This window comes from Podarcis liolepis (genome assembly GCF_965112155.1).
Source record: "Podarcis liolepis genome assembly, chromosome: 5".
Taxonomy (NCBI): Eukaryota; Metazoa; Chordata; class Lepidosauria; order Squamata; family Lacertidae; genus Podarcis; species Podarcis liolepis.
Genome location: NC_139556.1, coordinates 33,478,758 through 33,502,490, shown reverse-complemented (window position 1 = coordinate 33,502,490; position 23,733 = coordinate 33,478,758). Strand labels below are relative to the sequence as shown.

At 45.6% G+C, this 23,733-nt stretch overlaps 1 protein-coding gene and 1 long non-coding RNA gene across 4 annotated transcripts in view; both read left to right on the top strand.

Annotated features, from left to right (window-relative positions):
* Positions 1-11,290, top strand: part of LOC310706885 — a 525,877-nt gene extending 514,587 nt beyond the window's left edge. For both annotated transcript variants that reach the window (XR_014526219.1, XR_014526220.1), the window contains exon 2: positions 7,891-11,290. This is a non-coding gene — a long non-coding RNA (uncharacterized lncRNA). The remainder of the gene's footprint in view (positions 1-7,890) is intronic.
* SLC29A3 (solute carrier family 29 member 3) overlaps positions 1-11,290 on the top strand; it is a gene marked incomplete at its 5' end in the record, with an annotated part of 33,953 nt that extends 22,663 nt beyond the window's left edge. The window contains 3 exons of one of the 2 annotated variants that reach the window (XM_083503114.1): positions 871-1,097; positions 2,650-2,812; positions 4,612-11,290. In XM_083503114.1, coding sequence (XP_083359240.1) covers positions 871-1,097; positions 2,650-2,812; positions 4,612-5,287 — 1,066 coding nt within the window. In that variant the 3' untranslated portion in view covers positions 5,288-11,290. The remainder of the gene's footprint in view (positions 1-870; positions 1,098-2,649; positions 2,813-4,611) is intronic. The other variant, XM_083503115.1, reaches the window with a different exon arrangement.
* Positions 11,291-23,733: the final 12,443 nt, after the last annotated feature.

The window sequence follows — 23,733 nt, the reverse complement described above, 5'->3', positions numbered from 1 at the left end:
ATGCTCCTCATGGAATTGTGGTTGGCTGAAGCCCCCCAATGAGTGTGCAATTACTAGCAAACCTGGGCTGATCTATAAAATGGCCCTTTTAAGGTGAGGGTCCCAGCCACCAGAGTTCTTGCTGCGTACCTGGATGGTGTGGCAATGGGGCGGGGTGAGGTTGGGGCTGTGTGGGTGCACAGAGGAGCCAGTCCTGTGCTTCTGCTGTGACTGCCCCCATCCAGCGGCAGCAACACTCATGTGAGAAGGGTAGTGTCATGCCTGCTGCTTCTCTTGGCTTGGGTGTAAAGGCAAGTCACCTCTTGTGGCACTTTCAGCCGGAAAAGAGCTGGAAGGCTTAGTGTTAAACACAGGGCCCATTTGTTTATAGCAGATAGATGTGGGGGGACAGATTAGCAGTCTTATTCAGGTATGCACTTGGCCTTGTTTTGATTTTGGATGTAGGAAAGATCTCAAAAGCCCTGTTTTCCCTTGGTGAACCTGCTCAACGTGCCCTTTCATTGTAACATCTCAATGCTAACTGGCAAATTTGCCTCTTAATGTAGGTTTCTGCACAAATTGACGTGTTTAGGCTGAGCACTTGGCTCTTAGGGGAGACGGCGCATTGCACACCCAGCTGTGAGAAGCCAGAACAGGGCTCCTCGGTTCCTGCCTCTGCCACTGGTATTCTGTCTCGATTTGTGCAACGTGCCTCCCCTTCCCTCTGCCTTTCCCCACCTCCTCATTTCTTGGGACGTCTCCTGTACCTCGTGTGTCCTTCTGTTTGGTGCTGCTGTGCAACACCCAGTCAGGAGGAGAGAAGGAAAAGAGCAGGGGGCTCTTCTTGCACAGAAGCCACATGCTATAACCCCGCTTGCCTTTCTCCTCCAGGGTCTCCGTCCGCGTGCGCATTCTCTCCTCCTTGGTCACCATGCTGGCTGCCTTGGTGGTGATCACGGTGCTGGTGAAAGTGGACACCTCCGCCTGGACTTCGGGTTTCTTCGTCATCACCATCATCTGCGTGGTTGTCTCCAGCAGCGCTGCCACCATCTTCAGCAGCAGCGTCTTCGGCCTGACGGGAAGCTTTCCCATGCGGAATTCCCAAGCTCTGATTTCAGGTTCAGTCTCCTCCCTGTGATCCCCCCGGCTGGAAACTGTAGTTTGTGAGACAGGGCTTCTCCAATTGCTTTTAATTTTCTTCGTGGGCAGGATGCATGTGCTGTCTCTTAGGCTTGAGGTTTTGGCAGCGCCAAATCCCATGACGATGCATTCACTCTGAACGAAGTTAACAGAAGATGACTTTTTGAAAATAAAGAACCGCACAGTGTTGTCGGACGGAAGTTCCGAAGGAAGCTCAGCAGATTAAGCAAGCTGACTCTCTGGTTTATGTGGATTTTCCCCCTCTGCCCGCTTTCCTTGGTTCTTATTTCTTCCTCAGAGGTCCAGCCTTGCAGTATTTCAGTTTGGGAAAACGGAGTTAACTTTTCGTACGAAAAGAAAACATCTGCATTCAGCTCTGTGTTTGTTTATATCTCAGGGAAAAAAATATGAAACTTTGCATTGTCTCATTTCATATTCAGCATTAACATTCATTTCCATAACTGATGAGTTCCAAGTTTGCAGCTATGAATGATGAGGCCCCTCGAGGTTTAGCAGACGTTGATAACACTGGAAATGTGCTTTGAGAGAGACGAGGTGGGAAGAGAGATGCTAAAATCAATACAGAGGTTTCAGGTTTTTTTTTTTCTAGGCCGCAGCAAAGAATGTTATTAGGGGGGTTGACCCACTGTGCAGACTTTCACCAGACCTCCTGTTGGAAACCTCCCAGTATTTGCAGAGTACTGGAGCATATCTTTATTTTTAGTGCAGATCAAGAAAGCCACACTATGCCTGCATAAAAGAAACAATTTGGCAACAAAACCAGGAGGCCAAAAGGCTTTACCCACCAGACCACAGAAATGCTATTTCGCAGAATTGCAAGTCGGGGTGGAATTGTGCCCATACATTTTTCATCCAGTCTCAGTCAAAACAATTTAAGCTTAGCCCTTCTGGAAACTGGGGTGGTTTTTAAGCATGCCAGATGAGAGTCTCTTGGTGACATTTCCCTGTTGGTTTACTTGCTTTTTTGTGTGTGAAAAAAACAATTACGTGAAGCCATCTTTACATAAATGGTGTTTTTTTTTGGTGGGGGGAAGGGAATCTGACGATTCTTGCAAGAGTGTCATTGCTCTAATGCAGAAATCCTTCAACACTTGTGTGTCTCTCTGTGTGGTTTTGCTGCGAAACAAAAGCTAACCCTTCCCAAACCTCACAATGGGATGTTACCATTGTTAATCCAAGACATGCATGTGAGAAGAGGGTCTTGGGATGGGAAAAAACCCCACAAGTTAACAAGAGCAAGGACACAAGTGGCCAAAGGTAAATCCGTTGTGAGCAGAACAAACCAAAATCGCAGGATTTCTGGCTAGATAACACTGCAGAGCAAATGCAGCTGAACTGCGAACTTCCCTAATTACTGCTTTTGTCGCTTTCCCCACTTCCAGCTTGTCTGATTCAGAGCCACTCCCCACTGCAAGTGTCTGGCTCTGGCAGACGCAGTATAGGCCAGGGCTTATTTCACAGTTCGTTGACTTTTGTTCTCTATCCTCGCCCTCTTTCCTCGCCATGTAGGTCAGGCCATGGGAGGAACAGTGAGCGCCGTGGCATTGGTGGTGGATCTGGCAGCGGCACCTGATGTTACAGACAGTGCTTTGGCCTACTTCCTGACAGCAGACCTCTTCGTTATTCTGTGTATTGGGATGTACTTGATCCTTCCCAAGCTGGAGTATTCCAGGTAAATCCCCTTGGACCATCAGGTTGCCACGCAGCGTGTGCCTTAATGGCTGAGTTCCAAAACAGCTTCCTCTCGATGCTTCCAGCCTTTTTGTGGAGGTCCCCTTCTGCCCTAAGTGGGAAATGTGCTGACTCTTTCCCCCTGTTTGCTCTCTCCAGCTGAACTTCCTGATTTGATTGAAAAGAAAAGCAGACAGGAACTGTGGGATTTACCACTGTGCACACAGATACACACACACACACACAAACAAACATGGTTGCTTGAGAAGCTATGAACCACTTAGATAGTGCTGGTGACTGTGGCTTCTAACCCTAACGCCCCGGGGCCAGCAAGCTGTATCAGCCTTGTGGAAGAGCTGCTTCTGAATCTAGCATTCACGCTGTTGCTACGAGACTTCTTGAAATCACTGTGGTTCGTAGCTCTCGCTTAAGTGACGCCGGCCAGTCCCAGTGTGTTTTCTAGCTGTAGGTTGAAAATAACAAGCTTGTGAGCCATTGCCTGCTAATTTCCTGGTACCAATTAAGGCCGCTGTTGCCTTAGAGGTAGTCTCCTATGATGCAGGATACTTAGTGAGGAGCTTTATGTGGATTCTTATCGGACCTCTGCAGAATTGCTCCTGTCTATATCGCCTCCCTTCCTCTGCTTTTATCAGGGACTGGGCAGAGAAGGAATGGTGGAGACCACCTCCCCAGCCTGACTCTTCCAGAGAAGAGGAAGAGGGGTTTAAGGGAGGTCACAGCTCAGGCAGATGAGGGGGAAAGTTGGGAAATAATGGGAGAGGGGGAAGAGATAGAGGAAACACCGGGGGGAGCAACAGATGGCAGACACACTGTCTTTAGAAAGCATTCCAGACTCCCCTCTCCCAGAACCCGGCGAGCCTTGAATGTAGGAGAGCAAAGAGCTCAAAGGTAGAGGGCACTTGTCAGCACCCGTAGGGATGACAAATGAGGAAGTGGGAGAGATGGGGGCAGGGTGGAGATTTACTCGGGACAACACCATTATCCAAGAGGCTGGGTTCCAAAGCCTCTCTGTGAATACTGAATAAAAAGCGGATGGTAAGAATCATTTCCTTGTCTTTGTATATTCCTGGGCAACCAGCCACATGGGAGTTGCTGGCAGCCGCCTGACAGCTAGGGAGGTAGTGCTGTTGCCACCCAGAGACTCACTGTCAGCTGGTGCTATAGTGGCTTAGGGGACAAGTTGTCAGATTTCTGGTCTTGCTTGGCAGGCCACTATCTCTTGAGTCCTCACCACAGATTTGCAAGGTAGGGATAGGAATGCAAATGTGCCTTTAAAGCAGGGGCAGCCAAAGATGTGCTCTCCAGATGTTGCTCTGCTATGGGTCCCACCATCCCTTACCGTTGACCATGCTGGCAGGGGGCTGATGTAGAAGAGATGGTCTGTGGCTGTCTAGATCTCCCATACATCCAGCCCTCCCGTCTCCATGCTGCTCCATAACAGGGATCGTTGGAATAGGGTCCACCAGCCTCCTCTTTTGTCGCCTCTGCTCAGACACTCCTGACTCATTCATACACTCCCCAAGCTACAGGAGCTTGAATAAATGACTCACAACACAAACAAAGTATTAGTCTTCTCTGACTAGCAGTGGCAACCCAGAGATTTGTTGTGCCACCTGAGATCCTTCAGCTGCTGCCAAAGAATCGCACCATATGCAAACCGTGGCTTCTGGCACTGTTGTCATCTTTGATGATTATCTCCTTTCCGTTTCAGTCCCTAGTTTTGCCATCTTTGTTGGGCTTCCTGACGCTAGCCTTTTTTCTGTGCCTCTCTTATTTCAGGTACTATATGGAAAGGCGACAGGGCGGCACGCAGCCACCATGTGTCTTGCCTAGTGACTATTTGGAGGATGGCGATGCAGCCACAGGCAACACCAGCCTGCTTCCCCCAGACAGAAACCAGAGAGGAAGAATCCCTCCCTTGGGATCCATCCTAAAGGAGATGGGCGTGCTGGGCTTCTGCGTCTTCTACGTCTACTTCATCTCTATCATCATCTTCCCTGCAATCTCATCCAGCATAGAGTCTGTCGACAAGGTCCCAGGGAGCTTGTGGACGGACAAGTACTTCACGCCCCTCACTAGTTTCCTTCTGTACAATTTTGCCGACTGGTGCGGACGGCAGATCACCGTCTGGATCCAGGCCCCTGGACCAAAGAGCAAGTTGCTGCCGGCTCTGGTTCTGCTGAGAACTTTCTTCGTGCCGATCTTCATGCTGTGCAACTTCCAACCTCGGAAACACATCGCGAAGGTCTTCTTCACCCAGGATGCCTATCCGGTGGTCTTCACGGTGTTGCTCGGATTCAGCAACGGCTACCTGAATACATTAGCCATGATGTATGGCCCCAAAGTCACACCAAAAGAGCTGTCAGAGGCAGCCGGAGTATTGATGATGATGTTCTTGCAGTTGGGGCTGGCTTTGGGATCCGTCTTCTCGGTTCTTGCTGTCCACCTCATGTAGAAGCAAGCAAGGGGAAGATTCAAGTCCATCCCCTGAGCTTTGGGGTGCAGTTGTACCTTGGTTTTCAAACAGCTCAGTTCTCGAACATGTTGGCTCCCGAATGCCGCAAACCCGGAAGTGAGTGTTCTGGTTTTCAAATGATTTTTGGAAGCTGAATGTCCGATGGGGCTTTCACGGCTTCCAATTGGCTGCAGAAGCTTCCTGCAACCAATCAGAAGCCGCTCTTTGATTTTCGAACATTTTGGAAGTCGAATGGGCTTCCGGAACAGTTTCTGTTCGACTTCCAAGGTACAACTGTAGAAGGATTTTATTTATTTTTATTTTTCAATCATGTTCAGAAAGCAACCATTTCCTTGTTTTTCAGGAGGTGATCAGAACTCTCTTGACAGTAGCAGCGGGGAAGATGCTTAGAAACATATCACAAAATACAGGGGCCAAATTCACACGCTTACCATGCGTCGCTGAGACTTTCCCCATTTCCTGTGTCATGTTTAACAGTGTGTTTGTTCGTAATGTTTTTGGTACTTGTACATATTTTGCCTTAGAGGATCAATGGGAAAAGGAACCGCTTACATTTTGCCAAGGATACTGGGAAATTAAATGCTGGACTCTTGACTTCTTTTATTGCAGAAAATCTACAAATTGTTAAAAATAATGATAATAGCAATTGTTATGGGAAAACTCTCCGAAGGAGCAGTTAACTTGCTGCATGTTTCTTGAGAGGCATCTTATGCAAACCCGCGGGGGGGGGGGGGATATGCCTTTTGAGCAGGTTCTGTTGTATTCATGCTATGGGAGCAAGTAGCAAATATACATACCAGGTGGGAAGAATTCTCAGCAGCTGCTTTTAATAAGGGGAAATCATGGAATGATGCCAGGTGAAAAGAGGGTGTCATTAAGCAACATTCAACATGTGCTTCTAGCCAAGTCCCTAGAGTGAAGGGCAAATGCCAAGGAACCTTGATTATCCAGAAACCGAGAGTGCAAGGACTCCTCATCCTGGGACCAGAACTTTAAAAAGCACAGGAGAGCCGAAATGAGGAGCAGGGTAAGAATTGCTCATGTCACCGAGTGTACTTGTAGAGGTGTGGTTATTAATTGCCTGGAGCCTTAGAGCCATTATGCACTCTCAATCCCAGCTTCTCAAAATGCACCCAAATCATGGCTGCTATTGAAATCCCCATTTAAAGCAGGGAAATCAAGCTTAAAATTCATGGGGTAAGGCCATCAGCAGCTAATAGCCACGATGGTTATGTTCTAGCTGCATTGCTGAAGGCAGGAGGCTTCTGAACGACAGTTGTTGCAAGCTGTGAGAAGGGAGAGTGCTGCTCTTGTGCTTGGCTCCTGTCTGTGGGCATGCCATGGGTTTTTCTGTTTGTCCACAGTGAGAACAGGGTGCTAGACTAGATGGGCTATTGGCTTGATCCAGCAGGCTCTTCTTACATTCTGAGCACTGGCAAAAGCTTTGAAGCATGCAGAATTAGTCCAGGATGCCATTGTTCCTTGTGTCATGAGGATGGGGGATGACACTGCATCATTGAGCTTGCTTTGTTGAGGGCAGAACCAGCCGTTTTGATGGAAATGGAAGAGGCATACTTTGCAAAGTAAATGCAAGGGAAGGAAACTGGTAGGGGAGAGGTGTTTTAACAGTTCTACCCACCCAGACTGCTTGACTTATGGAAAATAATAATAATAATAATCCTTTGTTACCCAGACTGGTTGGCTTTTGTAAAAAAAAATAATTAAAAATCCTGGTGACCTACAGGTGTTTAGGATGACAATTCCTAATGTCCCCACCTATCAAAACCCACTGCCATGTTTAACCCATTTTCCCCACATGAAAGGTTTTGAAACTGGAAGACAGCTCGAAAGGCAACAGGCGAATGGCCTCTGTAGGCATTTGTAGAGGAAGAATTTAGCAAGCAGGAGATTGTTTCAGCTTCTTTCCCACTCTCCAATTCTTCCTTTACATTATCTCGGCAAACGCTGGCTCTCAGAAAGGTGTTCGTGGCATATGGTTAATAAGGAAGAAAAGCCTAACCAGAGTTTCCCAGTAAATGCTTTCAACAAGAAAAGGCATCCTAGCACTTGCATTGCACCTTTTCCTTTGAGATGCAGCTTGCCAGGTTTATTGTTCCAAACAAAATTTGACAGAGGATGGCATGGCAGCTGACAAAAGTGACGTGCCGCTACAGCCCATGCTTTTTATTTTTTATTGACAGCATCCCTTTACTTTGACTTGAGAGAGCAATCCTGTACCCTCTTACCTGGGAGTAAGTCCCATTGAACTCTGAGTAATTCTGTAGGATCTCTCAGTAACTGATAGATTAATCCTGCTCCATCTAAACCAGGGATGGGGAGGGAGCCTGTAGCGCTCCAGATGTCATTGGACTCCAAATACCATCAGCCACAGCTAGCATGCCCAGTGGTGAGGGATGATGGGAGTTGTAGTCCAACATCCGGAGCTTTTCCCATCTTTGATCTAAACCAGGTTTCCTCAAACTCAGCCCTCCAAATGTTTTGAGACTACATTTCCCATCATCCCTGACCACTGGGCATTCTAGCTAGGGATCATGGGAGTTGTAGGTCAAAAACATCTGGAGTTTGAGGAAGCCTGATCTACACCTTTTGGAACTGAATTCAGTGCTAACTTTTACTTGTATAAAGTAGTAATGCAAATGGTTATTAAGTTTTCTTCAAAGCACACAACAGGGTGCCAGTGGTTAAATACCACAATAATGTTCCCATGCTGGTGAACGCTGTTTCCTTAGCTAAAAGGACTGGATGCTTTTGAAGAGTATGGCTTTGGAAATGTTTGGGCAAAAAGAAAGGCATTATAGAATAGAACAGATATGGCTCAATGTCTTGAAGTTTATCTTAATCACAGTCATCATTGGTTGGTTTAGCTTCAGGCTGTGGTCCTCTAGAATGCACAGGCCTGCTGGGAGTAAGCTCTGCTGAAAATATCTGGATTTACTTTTGAGTAGACATGTATAGGATTGAGCTTTGAGAGGGACAAAGCAAAACTACAGTTACCAATCTATGTATAAGCCAAAAGGGAAGACTAGAAGGAGACTTTGCACAATTCAGCAGGCTTCAAAATTGTGTCTAATATCTCAACATCATGAAGTATGTACTCATTTGAACTCGGGCAGTGTGCCGTTGTAGAGGGTTATTTTTTCAGGCAAAGATGCAACTCGTAAGCACCCGATGAAAGCGTTAAGCAGGGAAAATACTTGCTTTTGGGTTTCACTGTCTCGCGCTTCTTCACATCTTAGTATTTCTTGCATGCATGACATTTACATGCCCCCCCAAACCCTGTGTGTGTGTGTGTGTGTGTGTGTGTGTGTGTGTACTGGTCCTCGTGAGGAATCCACACACATCTGTTTCATTTCACGTGCAATGGGGGTGGGGCAAAGATGTGTCTGCTCAAAAGATGTTGTGATGCCTTCAAGCGATTTCCATATAGGGAGCTGGGAAGCAAATAGAGGGCTGAGGAGGGTGCCAGGCATAACTTTTAAATGTTAGGACATTGGTTAGGACATCCTCTTTCTGGTGGGTATGTGTAGTTAAAGCACTGTGAGTCCCACCCCCACCCCCGAGACCCTCCCCTGTGCAAGGTCCATAGAATTACTTTCAGCTTGCACAAGAACAACAGGGTGTCAGTCACGCCAGAGAGATTCCCAGGGGGTGTGATTCCAAGGTTTGTACAACTAACTGAACCACTGGCACAGCTTAAGATGTGGCAGATTTGTCAAATGCTAGGTCTGTCTGGGGGATGAATTAGAGAAGGACTTAAAAGCGCAGCTCTCTGTGGCTCCGTTATTTAACACTTGACAGAATGCTAATTGGAAAATAATCTGACCTCGTCACCAAAGACCATATCGCGCATCATGTGTGGGAATGTGGGCTTGATGGCATCTGTTACAAGCAGGAAAGTTGTTCTTGTTGTTGTTTCAAGAGATCTGATAGCTGTGATTTAAAACAAAAAATCCAAAAACACACACCCTCCTGCTTGTTTTTATTACTGGATCTAAGAAAGAACAGAGCTAGTAGATAGTAAACTGACATGATTGACAGCAGTAACTGAGGATGGAGCACCCTAAGTGTGCATTCAGTGTTTAGCTTGGGATCACTAGTAATGCACACAGAGTATAGCTTTATAGGTGATTTAGAAATAAATATGAAACCAGATGTGAGCAGAAAATTTACTAGGCATGTGATGGAGGGGCTGCAGCTTTTATGGTTTGTGATATGCCATTGTGTAAACTCTGGAAATCGTAAGTGAATACTTGTTCCATTAGGAAATCCTTGGGTCTTTGCTGCATGGATTTATGACACAGGCTGACTGGCTTTGATTAGTCTCGCACTTCCCGTTCGCTTTTCCACTTGGAAAATAGCACAGATAAAAGGTTCGGAGGCATCCTTACATTCATCCGTTTTGGAATGAGCTGTGTGTTTGTGTGTGTGGAGAAATATATAAACAAGACCAAAGCTGTGTTTTCTCCATTAGTTTCTCTCTGCCCTTCCCAGCTCCCCCAAATTTCTGGTGTGGCTACAGGAGAATGCTAGACCATCCATTCATTCCTGGAGAGCATAGCTCAGATCTAATTGGACCATTGAAGGTGGCACCTTGGCAGATTCAGCCAGTGCTAAAGAACTTATGAGCACTTCCACACTGTCACTGTTTTCAGGTGGGGTTCGGTAACATACCAGCAAGCCGAGGTTGCAATATTTGTTGTTGTTTGGGAGGTCTTGCCTACAGACCCACTTCCCTTTGCAGTAGGGAAAGTGACAGGAAAAAGCAATGGAAAGTTTGGGATATGACATGATGCTGTGTAACCTCCCTGCAAACAAACTAGGGCGAATGCACATTACATAGCCTGTGTCAGTCTGATCTCCCTGCAAACAGATGGGGATGAATGCTCAGTGAATCACCCGATCCCTGCAGCAGTGGCATAAAGTAGCAGATACTCTCTCTAGTACTTACACTTAACATCAACCGTCAGTAAGGATGTTACTCTTAACATCAGCCTAGCAAATATTTACAGATGTTCACAAGTCACAAGCCCATAAGCCTTTTATTCTTCTTAGTAGTCCACCAGTCCATGTGTAACTCTGCTAGTTATTTGTGGTCTGAAAGAGGCAAAAAAGCCACCAACCTTAACTGTTTGGAGACAGTTTTGTTTATCACTGGTTGTCAAGTATGTGACTGTCTGCAAACCTGTTCAGTGTTCTTATTGAGCCCTCAAGCAGTGGCCAAAACCACTTTCCTCTACAACCTGTTGCATTGAGACCTGTGTATGAGGACAGTGCCAGCAACAAGCATTTGTGGTTGCCCGGTCTCCTTGAAAATAGAGCTGCTTTGACTCTCCTTCTTGACTGCACTACTTTCAGGAAATTGAAACACTAGAAATATTTCCTTTCCAGATGGTGAAGACTAGATGAATGGTTGGTTGACCTACAGTTCTGTTTGACTGCGTGCAAAGTAACCATCATTTAAGCTGTTGGCTTACCCTGGAAATGTGTTGACCGTGTTCTGTGAGTGTATATCATTTTCTCTCCTGGATTTAACAAACTGGTCCTGTGAGTTTGCCACAGAAGGCAGCTATGTCCAATGCTGACAGCATTGGCACCTGCACACCACAGAGCCTTCTCTCAACCCTGGAAACATTTTGCAATGTTTAATTGGAACAGATAGCCCAATACAGCTCTGTGTGTTTGAAAGTGTTTGGTGGGTTTTTTAGCTCCTGCCCCCAATCCCTGGCAGGTGATGGGCACTCCCATCCCAACACAGGCCAAATCCACTAGCTCTTCCTCTTGTACTTCCTGTCTTGAAACACCCAGGTTTTCCTTAACACTATATGCTTGTAAATCATGTCTTTTGGGATCTACTGCAAGCCACTCTTTGTGAACTAGTCAAACCTAAATGAAGAGCATTTTTTCAAAACACAACCTTGTCATTTTAGTAATACTAATAAAAGAGAATTATTATTTTTTTAAGTGCTGGTGTATTTTGGTGTCTGGTCTGCATTAAACTTAGATGGTGAGAATACTGCAGGTGGCATCAGCTGAGGGGAATTCCCAGTGACAGCCCAAGTGGTGAGGTCGAGCCATCCTTCCTGCAACATACCAGGGCAGGGCAGCAGTGAGATTGGTTTGCTGTGCAACCCTGATCTCGCACTCCCACTGATGTACCTAGGAAGCCCCACCCTTGCCTCCAATCTTCTGCCACACCTACAAGGTAATCTGTGCCAATACCAGTGTTGGGAGGGCAACTCCACCCCACCACAAGAGCCATTTCTGTACCCCACTGCCTGCAGTCTCTACTAAGAACAGGACCTTTTCTGTAGTAGAGACTTAACCATGGAACTCCTAAAGAAGGTCCATTGGCCTAATTCTGTCAAGAGGCTTTGCCCAGGGGCGATGAACCCGTGGCTTTCTAGATGTTGGGGTTCCCAACACAGCAGCAACCTTCTGGATTTCTTTTGAGCACTTCCAGCCTGTCACTGTTTCTGGGTCACAAATTCAGTTTTTACAACTATACGTGAAAGAAAGAGGTCTTTTACAGCAAGCCTGGATCTCCAAAAGGTTGGATAGTTCATCTCCCCTTAGATGAAGGTCTTACAGTAATAAGGTACTTTCGTAGAAAGTGCTTGTAGCGAGGCATTGAATTTGCTTCCCAAACTAACCTTAGCAGCTGGTCTAATCTCACTCATAGAGAACTGCTCTTAATATGAAATTGAGAGGTAGACTTGAGTGTGTAAGTGGCCTTTTTGGGGTAGAATCTTATATTGTAAATAAGATCAGATAATTAGAAAATTGGAAGTTGATGGCAGTGTCCACAGAAATATTCTTCTGCATACAAAATGCAAGTGGCAGGTAATGGAAAGAGAAACAAAGCAAGTTAAGACAACCTGGTGCAAAGACAGGCAAGGCTCCTGCATCTTTTGCAGAGATGAGGAAGTCATCTTGGCACAGCTTTTCCCATCTCTTCAGGTCAAAACAGCAGCTGCCAAAACTCTTCTGCCTCTCTGTCGAAGGTATCGGAGCTCTGCCATCCTTTCCCAACTGAACATCTTAGAAAAAGTGTTGCGCAAGAGTGAAAAGGTCTTAAGGCTAAATGTCTGAGACGGGGTGACTGGGTGGAGAAGTTAACACTTGCCTCTGAGACTCCACAGGCTGTTAGAGGAAATGAATTACTGAGTGGCAATGTACACAAACATTTGATTTGCTTGAAATATGTACTTATTTCTAGCCTTCAGAAGAGCAAGGTAAAAAGTTCAAGATGGCTTCAAGCCTGCTAACCTTTTTAAAGAAAACATTCAAGTCTCATTCCTTCCTGCACTGAGATGTGAGAGAAAATTAAATATTCTGATTTTATTTTCACATCAGTCTTTCAGACCACATCCGTGATGCTAGAATCCTGAAACGGCAGCATAAATTTCCTTGTCAGTGCTCCCTCTTCCCTCCTTTTCATGCTGCTTAATGATGCAATATCTAACTCACATTATTCTCTTTAAGAATAGTGACTTTGAACTAAACTTTACCTACTATTGATATCGCTCACAACAAGCTGGTTTTTAGTGAGACCGACAGGCTTGTATCCCCTTCCAAGGTCTATCTGCAGTTTCAAGGTGGAAGGAAGAATATTGGTGGCCACTTTCAAACCAGTAGATAATAGCTGGTGACCCTGACCTCAAAATCACAACATTTCAAAGCACTTTGGATATCTTAGAATGTCATAGAATCATAAAGTTAGAAGGGACCACAAGGGTCCTTGAGCCCAGCCCCCTGCAATGCAGGAATCTTTTGCCCAACTTTTCCTCCTACGACCCTGATATTGAGAGTCTTGAGCTCTACCGACTGAGCTATCCCAAATATGATCCATCTATGAAAGTCCATCACTTTTCAGTTCCCACTAATTTCCGTGGAAGGAGTTTTAAGCATGTGTTTAACAGCCCCACTGAAACCAATGGAATTTAGAAGTGCTTGTCTAGAGTATCATGCTTAACCCTATCTTTCTTTCTCCACCTGCCTTCTAAACGTTTTTGGCCTGGGATTGGCATGATGTTGCTGTTGTGCTGGCTTAATGAACATGCCTGACAATAAAGGGAAAGGGGAAGCCCCTCCCATCTTGGGCAAGGCTGGACTACAGTTCCCATTGTCTCTGATGATTAGCCATGCTGGCTGGGTCTGTTGGGAGTTGGAGTCCTGCAACATCATCCAGGAGCATTCTCAGTTGCTCGATTACTTGGCAGAGCCTGCCAGCATTTGTGTACCATTCAACCATTATCAAATCCACTCATTTGCAGGAGATGAAATGAACGTGATTCTTGGAAGGGTCCTTCTGTGGCTAAAGTTGCTCACACTTTAGCCAGGAGTTGGGAATCACATTGTGTCTACGTGATCCACAAACATGCATCTTGAGATCCACCAAGCCAAGCCTAAACCGTCCTGTCCTGTAGTATGGTAGGGACAGTGGTTGGTGGTGTGTCCTTTCTTAGCAACCCCAGACAACCAAGGAGAACCAAAGATTTTGAGCCCTTAGTGGTCGTTGTCTGTTTCTGATGGGTTCCCTTCAGCTGGGCATTCAGAAGCTTTGCAGGACCAACCTAAACAATAAGCCTTATAGCTATTAACTCTGGGAACTGTAGGGTGAGTTATTCCCACCTGTTTTAGCAGAAAACAGATACTGCAACTGCTTCCATGAGCATGAAGAGGCAGGTGGGGGGTGTCCCTGGGCAGCAGGCACTTGGTATGTTGTTGCTTATCTTCTCCAGCCTTGGGAATAAGGATGTGTGAAGGGAACTGCTTTGAAATCTCACTGGCCCAGCTGCAGAGTCACCTTCAGCCTTCCAGGTTCTGGTTTCCTTTTGTCTGCTCCATGGAATGATTTGGGCAATGCTTACACGATGCTGGTGAACGGTTTTGAAAAGCAAAGCGAAGAAAATGCAGTCAAGTGGATCATTTCAAGGCAGCCCTGTTTACCATTCCCAAGAAGACGAAAGTCGGAGCGGATTTGGGGGGGGGGGAGGGAATCACTATCCAAGGGACATTCTGCTAGTCAGCATTGGGTACTTTCCCCTTGATTTGTGTCTGTAACGTGAGGAGAAGGAGCCGCAGATGCATGCTGAATTCTGCAGGGAGCATATGCATGCGCCTAAATCATTTACAGCTTTTTTATGGGTGCAATTGTAAAGCACGTTTCTTTTTTGCATCCGTAATTAGCTCCCAAACAGATGGTGAAGGAGTGTAGCACCCGATTAGGCAAGCTTTTGCTCTGCTGGACTACATTGGAAAAAGGAACAAAGCTCTTCGGAAGTTGCCTAATTTATCACACAGTTATGCGAAGGAGGATATAACTGTGTTTTTGCAAGAGTGGGCCAAGCCGGCATGCCAGGGCGTGTTAAGTAATCTGCATAATGCTTAAGCAACTGACAAACATTAATGTCTCCCTTTTAATGGTGCAAAGGCCAAGGATTCTTGCGGGGGACCAGATCAGCATCCCTCTTGATTTGCTTGCACTAAGCTTTTGCAGTGGTACCGTGAGACTACTTGGGACGCGGGTGGCACTGTGGGTTAAACCACAGAGCCTAGGACTTGCTGATCAGAAGGTCAGCGGTTCAAATCCCCGCAACGGGGTGAGCTCCCGTTGCTCGGTCCCTGCTCCTGCCAACCTAGCAGTTCAAAAGCACATCAAAGTGCAAGTAGATAAATAGGTACCACTCTGGCGGGAAGGTAAACGGCGTTTCCGTGTGCTGCGCTGGTTCGCCAGAAGCGGCTTAGCCACATGACCCGGAAGCTGTACGCTGGCTCCCTCAGTCAGTAAAGCGAGATGAGCGCCGCAACCCCAGAGTCGGCCACGACTGGACCTAACGGTCAGGGGTCCCTTTACCCTTTACCCTTTACCATGAGACTACGGCTAGTCTTCACCGACCGTTTATTCTGATTTGTTTATAGAGAGGCTACATAATAATGAACACCCATCCTGTCTGACTTGAAGAGTGGTCACACATTTGCCCGTCAAAGCATTTCTCCACCACTTTCCAAACCGCAAAAAGTCCAGTTTTCAAAAAGCAGGTTTTTAAAAGCGAATTTGCCTCACGAAGGCGACAGAGTGCTTTAATCCACTTGGAAATACTCAAACCATTAAGCTGCAACATGCGTTTGAATCCCTCCTGCAAAACACTGCCAGTCTGGGAGGCACCCCAGATGTTGTCCTTACAAATGATGATCTATCTATCTGCGGTGCGTTCGTGCCCCAGGCGACATAGAATAAAAACACTGGTGTTCAGACTGTTTGCAGCCGTTGCCTTCCCTGCTTGTCACAGGCTGATTGATGGCTTAATTGTTGTGCTCTCACCTGCTCCTGTGCTGCTCTCGTCAATCAAGTTCTTGAGCTCGGAGGGAAGGGACACGTGTCACTCCTGTGGAAGGGACAGATGAGGAGGTGTCGATCTCCTTCCCTGAGCGGGTTGAAGCAGATGATTGGAGAGAGGGACCAAAAGCTGTTGGGAAAGGAATGGGAGTGAGCAGAAAGGGTGTTTCGGAGCTGGAAAAGTTTTGGGAAAAGGCAGCCAAAATGACCAAGCAGCCGGAGCAGCTCCCCTTTGAGGAGAGCGTACAACATTTCATAAAACCATAAGCATTCAAAGGGGCCCTGAGGATCGTCTCGTCCAACCCCCTCCAATGCAGGAATATGCAGCTGCCCCATACGGGGGTTGAACATGCAACCTTAGCATTATCAGCACTGCGCTCTAACCAACTGAGCTATTGGGGACTTTAGAGAAAAGACGAGCAAAGGGGGAATGATAGAGGTATACATAATATGCGCAATATGGAGAAAGTGGCTAGAGAAAGGTTTCCTTTTTCCCCCTCTCAATGCTAGAACCCATAGGCATTCGATGAAGATGGATGTTGGGATATTCGGCACAGACCAAAGAAAGTACTCCTTCATGTGGCCCATAAGTCACAACGATGGGGGCCATTCTCGCCAGATGCAGTGGTGCCGCCAACTCAGATGGCTTTGAAAGAGGATTAGATGGATGCCTGCAGAATGGCTGCTGTTTGTGGTGGGGATGTGCTCCTTCCTCTGCTGGAGGTAGCATGCCTCTGAGTTTCAGTTTCTAGGAACTGCATAGGAGGAGAGTGCTGTGGCTCTCAGGCCCTGCTTGCTGGACAATGAAAGGGCCACTGGCCTGATCCAGCAGTCTCTTTTCAACGTTCTCAATGGGTTGTTTCTGTGGTTAGGTTTTGTATTTATTTTTCCTAAGGGGGAAAAAAGTTTTAAGAATTGAAAACACTGTGCTTGTTTCTTTCTATCTCCCTCTCTAGAATTGGCTTTCAAATTGAAAGACACCCTGTGCCTCTGGGAGAGAGTGGGATAAAAATCTAAACCAATTAATTAACTCAAGGAGAGGTCTCTCTCTGTGTGTGGTACTTTCCCCTGGGGACTGTACCATCTCAGTCTGCAGGTGGGCAAGCATATTTGCTAATGCTCCCAAGACGGGTATAAACTCTTTATTTCCTGATGCATTTTCAGATTTTGCAGCCAGTCTTTTTTATTTTATTTATTTTTTAAAAAAGCTCCCCAAGATGGCTAACACCCAACCCGTATAAGTTGGGTTTTTTGCTACCTATCAAAAAACAAACCATAGGCGCCAGCTCCTAGGGGCCAAAGCACTTTCAGCCAGGCCCCCTCAATGTTCAGAGGGCGTTTGGCTCCGCCCCTGGCTCCTCCCAACATTGCACATGTGACGTCAAAACATCTTGCAACGTCAGGATGTCGGGTCGGGCCCCCTCAGTCATCTTGAGAAGATGGCTCCTCTGAGACAAACTGATTGAATTTGGCAGCCATAAACAAAAACCATGAGTGCAAAGGAGAAACTCAGCAGAGCCTGTGTCTCTTGACTCCTGTCCACCACTGGTAAGCAGCTCCTGGAGGAACCTCTACAAGGGAATGTGGCCTCCTAAAGCAGTGCTATCGTGTGCTCCTCCCTGGTATTGGTACACATGAAGGATGCTCTGTAAGTGCTTTTATCACTAAACAAGCACACAAATTACTGCTGAGGTGAACCCACAATTACAAGGCCTTGAGGTGGTTGTGATGATGTTAGCTCTTGTGTGTGAATGGGATTTGGTCAAGGTATATGTGCGGGAATGTGATGCATGCAAGGAAACCGGTGGTTATTCATGTATGAAATCTGTGGAACTTGGTAGGTTGAGGTTAACAAAGGAAGTTGCTGGTGAAGGTGCACATGTCCTTCAGAGGCCAGAGTTAGCCTTAAAGGCTCTACAGCCCCCTCATGAGCTTTTTGAACATCTATGGGTGTGTGGATGTGGGGAGTTGAGGGAATGCTCATCCAATCTGCAGATGGCACCAAACTGGGAGAAGGCAGAATCAGGGCTCAAGATGAGCTTAACAGACTGGAGAACTGGGCCAAAGCTAGTAAGATGAATTTCAATAGGGACAAATGCCAGGTTCTACACTAAGGCAAGAATAACCAGCTACAAAAATATATACAATGGGTTGCCAGTATTACATGTGAAAAGGATCTAGGGGTCTTAGCAGACCACAGGCTTAACATGTCAACAGTGTGATGCAGCAGCAATACAAAAAGCCAATGTAATTCTAGGCTGCATCAATAGAAGTCTAGTATCCTGATCAAAAGAAGTAATAGTGGTACTAAATTCTGCCTTGGTCAGACCACACTTGGAGTGCCCAGAGTACAACCAAGATGATCAAGGGTTCTGGGTCTGGAGCGGCTGAGGGACTTGAGTATGTTTGGTCTGGAGAAGAGGAGGCTGAGAAGAGATATGACAGCCATCTTCAGATATCTTAAGGCTGCCACAGAGGGCAGGACCCAAACTAATGGCTTCAAGTTACAAGAAAGGAGATTCCAATTCAAGAGTTGTTTGGCAGGGTGCGGACTCTTCCTCCACTAGAGGATTTTAATCAGAGATTGGATGGCCATCTGTCACGGAGGCTTCAGCTGAGATTCCTGCATTGCAGGGGGTTGGACTAGATTACCATTGGGGACCCTTCCAACTCTACAATTCTATGATTCTAACTGTGGCTCTTCATCGAGGGAGAAATCTTTCAGAAAATATAATACAGTAGTACCTCAGGTTACATACGCTTCAGGTTACAGACTCCGCTAACCCAGAAATAGTACTTCGGGTTAAGAACTTTGCTTCAGGATGAGAACAGAAATTGCGCGGCGGCGGCGGCAGGAGACCCCATTAGCTAATGTGGTACCTCAGGTTAAGAACAGTTTCAGGTTAAGAACACAATTCAGGTTAAGAACACAATTGTATTTACACAATGCAGCAATGCAGGTTAAGAACAGACCTCCAGAACGAATTTCAGGTTAAGAGCAGACCTCCGGAACAAATTAAGTTCTTAACCCGAGGTACCACTGTACGCTATAAGAGAGATTGTCTCCCTCCATACAATTTGTTATAAGAAAAGAAAAGTAAAATTTCTTAGTGATCCACTGAAAAGTAATTATTATTGTACAGATAATGTGTGATAGATATCACTTCCTATAATGAATACTGTGATGTTTTGTTGTGGACTTAGCCCAGCATTCCTGTGTAAATCAAGAGGGCAGCAACGAGATTACAAAGGTCTGAATGAAATTAAACTGTGCTGTGTTGGGGTGCTAAAGGTTCTGTGGTTGGGGGTGGGGGGGGGATAATGACAGTGAGTCCTATGGCATCTTAAAAGACCCACAAACCAATTATGGAACAAGTTTTCACAACTCCACTTTGTCAGGTGTGGAATTTGAATTAAGCCTCCAGGTGGCGCTTTGTACTGAGCCTCTTCCATCTTTTCTTCCTCGTGCTCTAATACAGTGGCTGAAAGTGACATTTTATTTTAGTTTTACGTTTTAGGGAGAGCTAACAACACAGACCAAGAGTACATTCACATGGAACATTATAGTTTGCTCAGTAGATGGATGTGTGCCTGTTTTCCCAAGGCTGAACTAACTGATCCTGAAAAATAAGGGACCACATAATTTCCCAACACACTTCCAGGTTACACTTACTCTAGAGGAGCTGGTGGAGGCAGTTTTGTGCTGGATCATGGTCCAAAGCAGAGTGTGGCATGTTGAAGCCTGCTGAAATCAGATACGTTAAGGGTTCCTAACTCTATGCAGGTTGTGGCCTTTGGGTGTAATGCATCAAGAGCAAGTCTAGGTGCCATTCGCCTGGGAGTAAACGCCATTGAATGCCATGGGAATTACTTCTGAGTAAGCATGAAAAGGATTGTTCTGCAAGTGTCGTAATAACCACTATTCTGGTTGCATAGGTAGATGAAATATTTCTGTGCATCTTTCACAACAACACAAAAACTAGGTGGCAAAACCCAGAAATATTTACAGACCATTCTGTCCAGATAAGCAAGGTAAATTAAGTATTTGAAGCCCTTGCCCAAAAATTTGGTGAAGTGTCCTCATGTGTCATTTATTAAAATGTTTCTATGCATCAGTCTTCCTCCAGCATCAGTCTCAAGGCTGTATACCATAATTCAAAAAGACTATAAACTATACATGTAAGTTTGTGCTCACATGACTGGTCTAGCACCTGTTGGGAGGAAACCACTTTCACATCATAATTTGTGTCTGCAAAGTTGCTGAAAAAAACAACCTACCTCCATTCAGATTCTCCACCACCCCAGGAATTGTTTTAGGCAAGTGCACAAACAATTCTCCTTAAACAACACACACACACACACACACACACACACACACACACACACACAATGTATAATGAGAAGAGTCACTAGCTGTCAAACTGCTGTCGCCAAATGGAAATCATCTTTGCAGCAATTGCTTGCCTTGATGCAAACCTTCCCAAGCTACGCTAAACAACAGGACTACAAGATACGGTGCAAGAACTAAAGGGCATGGAAGTGTTTCCCACAATTCTACCTGCTTTTGCCGTTTTTGCTATTTAGTGGTTGAAAAGGTGTGCGTGAACCCAGCAAGCCTGCTGGGTTTTTCACTGCTAGGGTGAGAAAAGATATTCTGGGCTGAGGGTTATTTCCAGGTGAGCAGGCTGTTTCTCCATTTCTCAAAAATCAAAACGTCCTGCCATGCAGATAAGACAAATACCTTTTCAGAAACTGAGAGTGCAAACTTTTAGGAGGCAGGTCTGCAAATCCAGTCTCCAATCTTCTTGATTTAGTCCTAGTTCTCCCAAAGCTTCTGAGCTGCTGAACTGCATATGTTGCAAAGAAGTACAGGGATGGGTTCATGGAATCAGGAAGAACTTTCTGACAGGAAGAGCGGTTCGACAGTGGAACGGACTCCCATGGAGGGTGATGGACTCTCCTTCCATGGAGATTTTTAAGCAGAGGTTGGATGGCCATCTTTCGTGGATGCTTTAGCTGAGATTCCTGCAAGAGAAACTGGAGACTGGGACATGGTGGCCTTTTGAAATCTGCTGCCAAAATCTGCTGCACCTTGATTCGTAGTAAGGCTGGTCCTGTCCAGATCTTCATGTTTGGAGTTCTGAATGACTCTCCTCAAAGAGGAGAACCATTCATCAGTGCAGAACTGTAGCCAGTGCCTGTGACTCGGGGGCAGAGTATCTTCTTGACACCCCAGATTCAATTCCTAGCATCTGCAGGTAAAAAGATCAGGTTCCAGACAAAGGGAAAGACCTCTCTGCCTGAGACTGTGAAGATCGGCTGACAGACATATGCAATATTGAGTTAGATGACCAAATAGTATGCCCTGGTATAAGACAGCTTCCTGCTTAGGGGAAAGGCTTCCATGCAATTTTCAATCCTAGTACAGTGGTACCTTGGGTTACATACGCTTCAGGTTACATACGCTTCAGGTTACAGACTCCGTTAACCCAGAAATATTACCTCGAGTTAAGAACTTTGCTTCAGGATGAGAACAGAAATTGTGCTCCGGCGGCGCGGCAGCAGCAGGAGGCCCCATTAGCTAAAGTGGTACTTCAGGTTAAGAACAGTTTCAGGTTAAGAACAGACCTCCAGAACAAATTAAGTACTTAACCTGAGGTACCACTGTAATTTTTTAACAGCTGCTGATGCTGAGCAGCCAATACATGTAAACGTCTCTTGCAAAGTGAAGGAATTGAAGGTGACTTGGTGCAAGTGTCTTAAGTCACAGTACTGTATGACATGATAATTGGTTAATATCCCCAGCGATTGGAATAGCAAGATACCAAATGCATTTTGACTCTCTGCATGCTATATCTTAATCTCGGGCGGAAAAATAGAAAAGGCTGTTGCCGTTCCATAATAGTTGATTTAGTGTTAATGCTTTTTAACACTGTTACCAGCAAATAAGCACACTGCTTTCCAGCACAGGCAAATAGCATAACTATTGAGGAAAAGCATGCCCCTCCATGACTGAAGTGGAATGTTTCAGTCTTGGTCACAGCCAGTTCTAATTTCCCATATACAGAGCACAAACCCAGTATTGGTCTCCCAAATGTTGTGTGTAATAGACCTAGAAATTAATTTCACATTGGGTGAAAGGATCACTGTCAACCATAACATTCGGATATTTTTGCATGCATGAGCCAATCAATCCAGTCCAGTGCAAATTAATTTATCGAAATTGGCCTCAGTGATAGCAAAAGGTGCTGTTATCCCAGGTGTGAGAAACTGGAATTGGGGCAGGAGAAGGACGTTCATGGTTGAAACATTAGACATCTCCTCTGGAGCACTACTGCATGAAGAATGATGTTAGCTCTGGCAATTACTGGAATTCTGAGGCTGTCAGAAGGTTGAGAGCAAGAATAAAGTCCCTCTGTGCATGCAGAGAAAGATATTCCCCTTAAGTTTTTACATCGCCAAAAGAAAACATCTATAAAACGGAACATTTTTATTCCCCTTAGTGTAAACAGAATGCATACCAGCCATGCTTTGCCCCAAACCTTGGACTCTAGACCAGTTTAGAATGCTTGCTGCATGCTTTTTTGATAGCTCCCAATCCCAGCTAATTACTTATAAAGTGCCATTACTGTCAGCTGGACAGTTGTTTACGCATATACTTAAGATTGTGACCTGAGGGTGTTGCAGGGTACAGGGAACAGGCTAATGGGCACAACTTTACATTAAAACTGCAATTCCTAATTTATATGTATAGATGGGGGGAAAAGATTTTAAATGACCTAGAAGGCAAGCCAACATATTTCCTAACCAAGCCCCCAGATATATTCTTCAACTGATTTTGCACCCCACCTCGAAAGACCCCTCAAATCAGTTCCTTTTCCATTCATTTGCCCGCAGTTAATTTCCCTCAAAATCCTGCTCCAAATTAATTTCTTTCAGGGCCTTTTCAGTTGTGGCTGAATGCTCTTCTGCTTGCTTGCATTATTTTTTGCTGGGAATGAAGCAGGTGGGGTAACCTCTTCCCCTTTGCTGCTGAGTCTGTCACCATCACAGGCAACTGACAGCAAAGGACAATTTGAGCTGATCTAGTTTCTGTCTATTTCCTCCACTGAAAAGTCTGGGGATATATAGCTTTCCATGCCCTTCCAAGTAAAACTGAAACTAGTGTTGGTGAAATACTGAAGTCTGATATTAACTTAATGTGTTTTAACTTTGGCATCCCATTTGATGAATCTGGAGAAGTTTGGTGAGCCAATGGTTCTTGTCAGTGTTTTTAAGGGATGCTTCCATGCCAGATTTCTGTTCCCCATCCTTGCTTTTCATCTCCTTAAAGGAGACCGCTAAACACACACACCAAATAGCTTCATCAGGATTAATGGAGGGAAAGAGTCAGAGGTGGGTGAGGGGTGGGCTGAATGAGCCAGAGAGTAATTTCAAACCTTATCATTCTTTCTCTTGTGTGTAATGAAGAGCTCTCTTGTTGCAGACAGCTGCTCTTGAGGGGATGCTTTATGGCATCACTTCCATAATTCAAGGTCTAATAAGCCTTGTAACGGAGAAGCTTAGGCAAGACTTATAGGAAGGGTGACTAGAATTAGCTCTGGAGCACCGAACAAAGCAAAAGGCTTGGTACCCAAAAGTAAACCACGTGCAAACATATCACCATCATTTTCATTCTTCTACAGCCAAACTGGTGTTTATAAAGTAGGTGGTTTGGGTTGTTTTTATTCTACAGGGGGTGGGGGTGGGGGCTTTGGCTATTATAATATTTCCTATCCCATGCCTGTTTCCTTAGAAGCAGCTCCCGTTGTTTCTGTTGGATCTTTTCCCCAGGTAAGTGTGTACAGGTAATACAGCTCAAGGTTTAGTAAACAGACACAGTTGGAGAGAGGACTTGGCAAAAAAAAGTGAAACCACCTCTTCAGTACTGAAAGTTGCCCTCCCCCTGCCAAACACACACCTAGGCCCACAAACCTGGTGTCTGAACCTTTCACAAAAAACTCTGTGAAAGTTTGTGTTTTTGTCTCTCTATGAAAGTTCATTTTTTTATCTGTTACTTGTGAGG